The sequence below is a fragment of the Triticum urartu genome, chromosome 6A, assembly GCF_056163025.1.
Source record: "Triticum urartu cultivar PI428250 chromosome 6A, HENAU_Tu73, whole genome shotgun sequence".
NCBI lineage: Eukaryota > Viridiplantae > Streptophyta > Magnoliopsida > Poales > Poaceae > Triticum > Triticum urartu.
The window spans coordinates 535,911,808-535,922,609 of NC_141878.1; the positions used below are offsets into that span (position 1 = coordinate 535,911,808).

Consider the following 10,802-nt stretch of genomic DNA (forward strand, 5'->3'; position numbering starts at 1 on the left):
ACGCACCTCTCCTAGGCTCCTACTCTACCCCCTCTCTCTCACTCTCACTCGCCATTTTTTCATGCACGGGTCAGCGGAGGCCTCCTGCAGGATCAAGAAAACCCCAATCCCCCCCACTTCTCTTTCCCCTCACGGCGGTTCGTCTTGCTGCCGCCGCCGCTCGCCTGAGGAGAGGAGAGAGGGAGGGAGAGATCTTGCTGCTGCTGCCGCTTCATCTTTGCCCACGCCGCGAAGCTGCCGGCGCTCGCCTGAGGCGTGACCGCGTGAGCTTGTGAGCTTGTGAGTGGGGGAGGCCATGGGGGCGGGGGCGGATCCGGACGCGGACGACGAGAACCCGTGGGAGCTGTTCCGGCACTACGACGAGCTCTACTTCCGCGGCGCGCTCGCCGACGCCGGCTTCTCCGTCGAGCGGGCCGCCCCGCGCACCAAGACGATCACGTAAGTCCGCCTCTTGCACTCCCATTTCTTTGATTTTTTTTTTGGGAGGGGGGGACTGGGGTGGGTGCCAGGATTAATTATGTTGGAGTCCCCGTTAATTAGGTTAGGAGATGGCTTGCTCACCCAATTTATTTCACCGTCTTTCAACCACAATCCCGCCTAGGATCGTGGTGCTGTAGATATGTTCTCCTTTTTTTGGCGAAATGATATAGATTCTTCTTAATCGCCTCACAAGATGTTTCATTGTGTACCATTTGACACTTCGAATGTCATACAGTAGAAGATTTTGATTTCCAATTCGGCCTGAGTCGATTTTTCCGTCCGAACGGTGCAATGACTTCGGATCTTGATTTTTTTTCTTTCTTTCCAAATATAGCATTTTCCCCACTGACTGCTTGCCTGAGCTCGGCTCAGCATTCACTTTTATAGATCGCAGCACTTCCTTAATGAACTCACTGTCGCATTAGCTAGATATGTACTCCCTCCGTTCCAAATTAGATGACTCAACTTTGGAACGGAGGGAGTAGACTTTAGCAAGAGCATTTCCTTACTGTATGTTGATTATGGGCTATAAAACGTGAGTGTGTTATCTAGTAATATAATCCCTCTGGAAACTAATATAAGACGTTTTATGCTAGTAAAAGTGAGCTAAAACGTCTTATATTAGTATACAGAGAGTGTTTTTTTCAATTATTAAATTGACTTAGTTTATTATGAAAAATAATATAAAGAAAACACTGATTCGATTGTACACAAGCAGTTCTTTCGGATACTGTTCCCTTGGAGACCTGAGCAAAATAACACTCTACAAGCCAATGCCGCGATATCGCACAAATGCCGATCTGAAGAACGCCCTGCTGCATCTCATGATTCATGGAATCGTATTTGTAAAGCGTGGTCTGACGAGCCTCGGGTAAATACTTGTATCCTTTCAACTAAGATTGTGTGTTCCAATCTTAGTCTTCTCCTAGCATGCCTGCCTGCCTGCTGCTTAAGTTTTCCTGTGCATTCATGCAGCCATGGTCCTGCATTCCGTGATTGGATGGATGCGATCAACACTAGCTCCGTCGACGATTACGCGGTTAGTATTTTCTGGCAGATATGTTTATAACCATTTCAGCCTGTTGGTGAACTTTTGCTTGCGCCACACTACCCAGAGACCGATAAGTGGCTACTGTATCACCACTACCCATGATTTCAGTCAGGAAAATTCCTGCAACATCCAGGGCTCTATGTGGAAGGTACTACTTTCCATGCATAGTTCTCTTTTTAGTGTTTTCCTTTTGGTTATTAATTTTCAATCTGGTTTACCTCTTACTGGCATGTTCAATATTTTAAATTTCAGTGTGACAAGTGTGGCAATACACTTGTGAGGGCCAAGAGCCTGGGACCTCCATCTGATTCCTGCTGTATCGAGAATGTTAGCGAAGATCCAACCTGTGGCAACAAGCTTTGTCACTGGCACAAGTAAGACTGCATAAATTTACCCTGACATATAACTCATCATGTTTATATGATGAGTTGTAAAATTGTGCCTCACATTCTTAATTGCTGTTTTCTCGCACAAAGTCGACAAGATATGCCGTTGAAGGCTTGAACACTAGGTGGTTCGTTTCTTTTTGAAATTTGCCTCTCAATCATTTAGACGCAGAATGACGTCTCAAACTTGTCAGGCCGTGACGAGCAAGCAGAGCAAGGGAGCCGCTGCCATGACGACTGGAGAACAGAGTACCACCATGGCAGCGAACCCGGCCCAAGACGGCTACGTGGCGAGAAGGATATCCAGCAGGCCCAAGAGGATCGTCCAGCCCAACAGAAGATTTGTCGGGCCCAACTGGACCCGTTGACGCATCGCCACCGGTACTTAATCTGGAAGCACCGATTGGATCGGCATCCAGGAGGATCAGGCAAAGGACGGCGGCTCTCTCTTCCTCACCTACTTCCCTTCCCTTCCACCACCAGAACACCATCGATGTATGAACTGAGTTGAATTGTTGAGAGTATAATAGATCGATCTGGTACCCTAACATCCTGGTATCAAAGACCACCACCACCATCGATCTCCGCCGCGCCATCCTGGAAACTCGACAACGCGTCCACGCCCGGCAAGTCTTCCTCGCCGCCATGGATCCGGCACTCAAAGAGTACCTCGACAAGCTCCATCAGGACGCGAAGAGCGACTCCGCAAGCGTCCTCAAGCAGCTGCAAGCGCAGACATCGCAGATCGAGGATCTCCTTCGGTGGAAACCCGATCTAGAAGCCCGCTTCACCAAGCTGGAGAACACAGTCGCCATGATGCAAGCGACCCCTCCCCAACCAACCGCACCGTCTTCGTCGAGTGGAGCGACGCCCCATGTTCCTCCGCCACCGCTGCTTCAAACGCGAGGAATACTCCACGGGCCCAGTGGCCACGGCGACGTCGATCTCACCGGGGGGCTCCCGTCGGTGACCATCGAGTCACCGACGGCACTCCCGGTCACGGGTACGTCTCAGCACCTGGCACTTTCCCCTCCAGATCACATAACTCCATCGTTCCTCGCCAATTTGGGGCAAAATCCACCTCCCATGAATTTTCCCCTGTTCACCGGCGAAAACCCGCAGCTCTGGAAAACGCTCTGTGAGCAGTATTTCCAGATGTTCGCCGTTCATGATGCATACCGTGTCCCTATGGCGATTTTGAACTTCTCAGGCCCTGTGGGCATCTGGCTCCAGTCAGTTCAGAAGAAACTGATTGGGCTCGACTGGGAATCGTTCACTTCATTACTCTGCACCCGATTCGGGCGCGACAAACACCAGATGCTCATCCGACAGTTTTACGCTATTAAGCAGCATACTACTGTCGCAGATTTCATCGAGCGATTTGAATCACTGATGAATCACCTCATTTCTTATTCCGAAAATACTCACCCATATTTTTTCCTGACGCGCTTTGTCGAGGGATTGCGACCGGACATCCACGCGGTGGTGCTCGTACAGCGCCCACCGGACCTGGACACGGCTTGTTCGCTGGCCCTACTTCAGGAGGAAGTGGCCGACGGTGACTTACCCTACAGGCGCTTCTCCAACACCAACCAAGGGCCAAGCTACGCGGTCAGATCGACTCCACCCTCCTTCTTCAGTCGACCAGTGACACCTGCGACCGGTTCTGAAGACAGACGTGGGACCGATGCAGCTCGGGCCTCGTCTGAAACAAGCAAGATCGCAACACTATGTCAATTTAGACGAGCAAAAGGGCTTTGTTTCAAATGCGGAGAACGCTGGGGCAAAGACCATGTGTGCCCACCAACAGTACAAATGCACATCGTCGACGAACTGCTTGCCATGTTCAGCCTGGATGATCCAACTGGTGACTCACCACCCGATTCGCCCGTTTCTGAAGAAGAAAACCTATGCACTCTCTCGCGTCAGGCTGAAGACGGATCATCAGACCCCGGGGTCCTACAACTGCAAGCATGGGTACAAGGGCAAGAAATACTACTGCTAGTGGACTCCGGCAGTTCAACATCTTTCGTTGACAGCACCCTGGCGACCAAGCTGGCTGGAGCAACTGCTTTGCCGAAGCCGTGCCGTGTGCGAGTTGCAGATGGAGCTACCATTCCTTGCACTCGTTACATTCCTGCGTGTCAATGGGTCACACAAGGTCACCAGTTTCAAACGGATTTCAAAATCCTCAAGCTGGGATTGTACGACGCTATACTTGGTATGGATTGGCTCCGCAAGCACAGCCCTATGAACATTGACTGGATTGAGCAGTACCTGACAGTCACTACACCTGAAGGCCAATTGAAACTGTTGGCAGTTTCTTCGGATCAAACACAATGCTCTGTCATATCAGCTCCAGAATTGCTCAAAGCATGTAAACAAGGCTCAGTCGCTCATGTTGTGCAACTGAATTCACTGGATGGAAGCAGCAAACCTGACACCCCAATACCAACTGAAGTTCTGCGTTTACTGGAACAGTTCACTGATGTGTTTGAAGATCCACGATGCCTGCCTCCGAGATGCGACTGTGACCATATAATTCCATTGATGGCAGGAGCACAACCAGTTAACCTGCGGCCGTACAGATATAAGCCGGAACTCAAGACAGAAATCGAGTGGCAGGTGCAAGAGCTACTCGATGCCGGCATTATTCAAAAAAGCTCCAGTCCGTTCTCTTCGCCAGCACTGCTTGTCAAAAAGAAGGACGGAACGTGGCGTCTCTGCGTTGATTATCGACGACTCAATTCCATGACGGTGGCCAGCAAGTACCCAATTCCCCTCATAGACGAGCTGTTGGACGAGCTTGCGGGCGCCAAGTGGTTCTCCAAATTAGATCTGCGCGCAGGATTCCATCAAATCAGAATGGCGGAAGGTGAAGAGTACAAAACGGCATTCCAGACCCATTCCGGCCATTGGGAGTACCGCGTTATGCCATTCGGGGTCACCGGAGGACCGACTACATTCAACAGCGCCATTACCACCACTCTTTGCCCTGTAAACCGTGTCTGTGCGATCTCGTTCTTCGACGACATTCTCATCTTCAGCAAGACACTGAAAGAGCACATTCAGCACATCAGGCAAGTGTTGCAATTGCTTCGGGCAGATCATTGGCAAGTGAAGCAATCCAAGTGCTCGTTTGCACAGCAACAGATATCTTACCTTGGACACGTCATCAACGAGCAGGGCGTTTCCACTGACCCCAGCAAAATTCAGACAATTGAGAATTGGCCAACGCCCACTTGCGCCAAGGAGGTGCGCGGGTTCCTAGGACTGGCAGGGTACTACAGGAAATTCGTCCAGCACTTTGGGATCATAGCACGACCGCTCTTCAATCTGCTCAAGAAAAATCATCAGTTCATGTGGACCAGTGATACACAACAAGCCTTCGATGTTCTGAAGCAGAAATTGATCACAGCACCTGTTCTGCAGCTGCCAGATTTCAAGAAAACTTTCACCGTCGATGCAGATGCTTGCGCCTACGGAGTGGGTGCAGTTCTTCAACAAGAGGGTCACCCCATAGCATATATGAACAAGCCTCTCGGTCCCAGAACAGAGGGCTATCCACTTACGAGAAGGAATGCATGACGATTCTTATGGCTATCGAGCAATGGCGTCCCTATCTGCAGAATGAAGAGTTTATCATCCGGACAGATCAACGAAGCCTAGACCACCTCGACGACCAACATCTCTCTACACCATGGCAGCAGAAGGCATTTACTAAGCTTCTTGGTCTGCGCTACAAAATTTGCTATCGCCCAGGCGCAACGAACTCAGCCGCTGATGCACTGTCGCGAAGAGCTCCTGACGAAACAGCGACATCAATTTCAGTCTGCAAGCTTGTATGGCTAGACGATATCGCAGCAAGCTATGAGAACAACCCACAAGTTCAGAAGATCATCAGTGATCTCGCGCGACGACCGGACCCCAAACAGCGCTTCTCCATGCCTGATGGCCTGCTGTATTTCAGAGATAGGCTCTGGTTGGGTGGCTCCCCCGCACTCCAGCAACGCATGCTCCAGGCCTTCCATGACAGTACTGTGGGCGCGGCCATTCCGGCGTGCCTGTTACCTACCGCCGTCTCCGCCACCTCTTCGCCTGGCCCAAAATGAAAGAGCACACCAGACAGTATGTGCAGTCCTATTCAATCTGTCAGCAGGCCAAACCAGAGCGTGTGCGCTACCCTGGATTGCTAGAACCACTCCCAATTCCAGACGGCGCATGGAAGGTGGTGACCATGGATTTCATCGACAGACTGCCGTTGTCAGGCAAGTTCAACTGCATCCTTGTCGTAGTGGATAAATTCACGCGCTACGCGCACTTCTTGCCCCTCGGTCACCCGTTCACGGCTGCAAAAGTTGCTCACTCTTACCTGGAGAACGTGTACAAACTGCACAGACTGCCTGAAGCTATCGTATCAGACAGAGATCCAGTATTCACCAGCAATTTCTGGCGCGAGCTGTTCAAGACAATTGGCACCGAGCTGAACATGAGCACGCCGTACCATCCACAAACTGACGGTCAAACGGAGCGTGTTAACCAGTGCTTGGAGACTTACCTCAGGTGCTTCACCCACGCCAACCCGCGCAAGTGGCATCAGTACTTGGCCCTTGCAGAGTTCTGGTACAACTCCAGTTTCCATTCGGCATTGAACACGTCACCCTTCGTCGCGCTCTACGGTCATGAACCTCGCCATTGGGGAATCGAAGCTGCTTCCACTTGCAGGATTCCGCAGCTCCAAGACTGGCTAGAAGAACGAAAGCACATGCAACAGGTCATCTCGGAGCACCTCCACCGCGCTCGCAATATCATGAAGGCCCAGGCGGACAAGAAGCGCATCGAATGATCATTCCAGGTGGGCGACTCTATCTTCGTCAAGCTACAACCTTACGTCCAAACGACAGTGGTACGTCGCTCGAACTACAAGCTCTCCTTCCGCTACTACGGCCCCTACAAGATCATCCGCGTCATCAACCCCGTCGCCTACGAGCTTGAGCTTCCTGCCGGCGCCAAGGTCCACCCCGTCTTCCATGTGTCTCAACTTCGCCGAGCTCTCTCCCCCACCACCCAGGTCGAGACGGCGCTGCCAGTACCCAACGATGAGCCATTGAAGCCGGTGGAGATCATCGACACAAGATAGCGCCAAACCCCACAAGGCCGACGAGAACAACTACTCGTGCGCTGGTCCGACCCGTCGATCATGGACGCCACCTGGGAGGACGCCAAGGCCACGCGCGAACGCTACCCTGCACTGCTGGCTTGGGGACAAGCCACAACTCAAGAAGGGGGGGATGTCAGCACCGTGACGAGCAAGCAGAGCAAGGGAGCCGCTGCCATGACGACTGGAGAACAGAGTACCACCATGGCAGCGAACCCGGCCCAAGACGGCTACGTGGCGAGAAGGATATCCAGCAGGCCCAAGAGGATCGTCCAGCCCAACAGAAGATTTGTCGGGCCCAACTGGACCCGTTGACGCATAGCCACCGGTACTTAATCTGGAAGCACCGATTGAATCGGCATCCAGGAGGATCAGGCAAAGGACGGCGGCTCTCTCTTCCTCACCTACTTCCCTTCCCTTCCTTTCCACCACCAGAACACCATCGATGTATGAACTGAGTTGAATTGTTGAGAGTATAATAGATCGATCTGGTACCCTAACAAAACTCGTATACCATTTATTTGTTATTTTTAATACTCTCAGAGACTCTGAATGTTTTTCTAGATAATATTTACTTTCAGCTAATGTTTGCATGTGAACTTCAAAGGTGTATGTGTTTGAGAAAACTTCAAAGGTGTATTGACTGATGCTATTTTCTGCAGCCACAAGAAGGGTTGTCGTGGTAAATACGTGGTGACCAAACCAGCAGTGACACCAGGACAAAAGATGGCTCCAAAAGGTAAATATCAGAATCAATTATCTAATACGCCATCGGTTATGAGCTCCAAACTAACCATAACGAGAATAGAGGTCAAACCTGGCTCCTCTGCTTCAGTTTTACCACTACACGATTCACCTAAAATCTGTCCGGTTTACAGTTATTCTTACATTCTTGTATCTTAAATTGTCAGCATGCATGCAACTGTTTGTGTCCACAATTTGTTTTTCATTCTGTAGCTTGATACATTCAAGAATCAAGATAGCTACCATGTATTATAAAATTCTTGGCTGATGTTGTAGGTCTGACCTCTTATCTATTATAGATTCTTTCGTTGATGCTATACAATTAAGTGAAAAAATAGGGTGCTTGTGTCAGGAGTGGCACTGAAACTGAAACCATGGTATCTAACAAAAAATAGATCAGCTATAGTTCGTAAATATTCAGGAATCAAGATAGCTACCATGTGCTATAAAATTCTTGGCTGATGCTGTAGGTGTTTATCTATTATAGATTCTTTTGCTTATGCTGTACAATTAAGTGAAAAACAACGGGTTTGTGTCAGGAGTGGCACTGAAACTGAAACCATGACATCTAACAAAAAATAGATCAGCTGCATGGTAACTCTTTTTGCACGTAACTTGGTGGGTCATGTAAACTTGTTGCTATAGTGATTTTTTTGTTTGATCATTTCATTATGTGAACTTTGGTACTTCCAGCATTAGTGCGACATATTGGCTGCCAATAAGAACGTAGACTTACAGTACTCCCCAAATTAAAGACAATTCTTTGCTATAGGTAACTTGTTACGATATCAACTTACAACATGACTTCTTCAGGTACGCTGCGGCTTCAGACTGAAACAACCAAAATGCCCAAGTCACAACAAGGAGCTGTACAGCAGTCGTATCCAGATTCAGACGAAGTGCAGGAGAGTAGCTCCTTAAAGAAGGCACGCAAGAGAAATATGCCTGAAAACTTTCAGAAAGCAATTGTTTTGTCCGCTGCCCCTCGGAGAAAGCCGAAGCAAGAGCTTCTCGCATGGGCGAAGCGCGAGCATTTGCACAGCAGCAATGCAAAATCACCGGGCAGCAGCCCCTCAAAGAAGGCAGATGACTCTCAGAAGGCAATTGTTCTCTCTGCCGCCCCTCGGAGCAGACGGCTGAAACAGAAGCAAGCATCGGTTACGTCGGAGGAGCAGGGGTTTTTCTCTCCAGGGAGGAGTTGCAACGACGCAAACTCGCCGAGAAGCAACACCTCCAGGAAGGACGTTCAGAGATCCAGTGTGCAGCCTTGTGCATCTCAGAAGAAACTAAAGCTAGGGCAAGGCCTGGCCGCGTTGGAGAAGCACATTTCCCGGCCTGCTGCCACTCAAAGCACGGTCAAGCAGCCGACCAAGACCAGCTCCTCGATGAAGACACGGAGGCAGCATCGGCCTGAAGACTCTCCGAGAATAACCGTTCAGCCTGCCGCCCCTCTGACCCGGAGCAAACGGAAGCAATCGAACCGGGCTGCGCCGGAGAGGCAGGCGGCGAGAAGCGAAGCTAGGGGCTCTGCCGAGGAGAAAGAGTACGTTTGCTTCAGCCTGTGGCAGAACTTCTACGAATCGGAGTGCTCTAGTGGATCGGCCGAGCCGCTCGTGAACAAAAGAACAGTGCGGAGGAGAAGGGAGAGGGAACGCTTGGTTCAGATAGCACGTTCGCGCTCCATCGAGGCCCGGCCGGATCCGGATGAGGAGGTCTCGTCTGGACAAACCGAGCCACCGGCTCTGCACTTGGAGGTCATTGCTATCGATGACGAGGTGATGGCTGAAGCTCCATCCATGGATGTTCTTGCCCCTCCCGCTGATCAGGCGGTGGCTGAAGCTCCTGGAGCTGGAGGTCAGTCCCAGCCACCAGCTCCATCCATGGACATTGCTGCTGTCGCTTCTGCTGGCCACAGAGCCCGATCTGATCTATCTACAAGCATGGACATTGCTGCTGCTGTCGCTCCTGCTGACCAGGTGATAACTCAGGCCCCTGCAGATCAATCACAGCCACCAGCTCCATGCTCCATCGCTGCTGGTCAAGTGGTTCCACCTCATTCGGCTGACCCACCTGGTTCAACTCCTCCAAATCCAAGAAGTTGGCCTGCCGTGATAGACATTTCTGACGATGATGATGACTGAACTCCTTCCCCATCACCCTGTACTCTGCTTATTCTGGATTAAATTCCCGGTCAGTGCTTACTATAGGTAGCTAGTAGTTATTACTGTCGTTTAAGCGTCGAACCAGTGTTTAATCTTAGCATCGTCAAGCGAGCATGACTGATTTGCTGTGGAGGCATAGAGCTCTGACCTGAACGGCGAAATTAACATCCTGTGAGATGGCGCGTGGCGCTACTGACTCTCTTTCTGTAATATTTTCTGAGACACTGGCTTAGGGGCATGGTGAACTGAAGCATGAATTTAGCTGCATTGTAACGTTGAAACATGCGCGTATCATATGGGAAAGTTGAGACTTCTTGTACTCGCTAGATCGTTCGAGCCATCTCGCGTATCCTTCTGCGCGTGGTGTTACTGGTCATTGCTACTCCTTTTTTTTTTCTACCGTGAGTATGCAAAAGTTTTGCGTATCTTTTCATTGATCTTGCCTTGCCATGGTTTTTTTGTGAGCATGCCATTTGCTCGACGAAGTTATCTTTGACATGACTATGGAAGCTCTGGAAGCTACTACCTTACATTTGTGCAGTGATAATAAGCTAACCAAACACTCACATCCAAGGTGCAGTTTGGTTAGTGCTTTTGGCTGGGAGACTGGAGGATTCTTCTTTTTGAAAGACGATTCCCATCGACTGATATTCTTTACACTTCATTCCGTGTTAAATTCTCCGCATTGCACACGAGCGCTAGAGGCCGTAGAAACTCCAAACAGCGGCCAGTAAAATGAGGATTGCCGGAATCTTTTAAAAGACGGTGTGATCCTATTTTATTAAGGCCTTGTTCGGTTGAGTTTGGATCCGAAAGGATTG

General features: G+C 50.2%; 2 protein-coding genes across 2 annotated transcripts; both read left to right on the forward strand.

Annotated features, from left to right (window-relative positions):
- Window positions 1–37: 37 nt before the first annotated feature.
- Window positions 38–10,307, forward strand: LOC125514744 (uncharacterized). Its single transcript, XM_048680095.2, has 7 exons — window positions 38–438; window positions 1,199–1,351; window positions 1,456–1,519; window positions 1,596–1,679; window positions 1,784–1,905; window positions 7,738–7,814; window positions 8,633–10,307. Exons 1-7 carry the CDS (start codon window positions 296–298, stop codon window positions 9,958–9,960), a joined length of 1,971 nt encoding a protein of 656 aa, XP_048536052.2. The 5' UTR covers window positions 38–295; the 3' UTR covers window positions 9,961–10,307.
- LOC147966115 (uncharacterized) lies at window positions 2,284–5,507 on the forward strand. Its single transcript, XM_087528656.1, has one exon. The coding sequence runs from the start codon at window positions 2,563–2,565 to the stop codon at window positions 5,503–5,505; it is 2,943 nt and encodes a 980-aa protein (XP_087384782.1). The 5' UTR covers window positions 2,284–2,562; the 3' UTR covers window positions 5,506–5,507.
- Window positions 10,308–10,802: the final 495 nt, after the last annotated feature.

Coding starts and splice junctions, on each gene's coding strand:
- LOC125514744 (XM_048680095.2), top strand. CDS start 296: ATGGGGGCGGGGGCGGATCCGGACGCGGACGACGAGAACCCGTGGGAG. Junction 439..1,198: donor CCGCGCACCAAGACGATCAC/GTAAGTCCGCCT, acceptor GTACACAAGCAG/TTCTTTCGGATACTGTTCCC. Junction 1,352..1,455: donor CGTGGTCTGACGAGCCTCGG/GTAAATACTTGT, acceptor GCATTCATGCAG/CCATGGTCCTGCATTCCGTG.
- LOC147966115 (XM_087528656.1), top strand. CDS start 2,563: ATGGATCCGGCACTCAAAGAGTACCTCGACAAGCTCCATCAGGACGCG.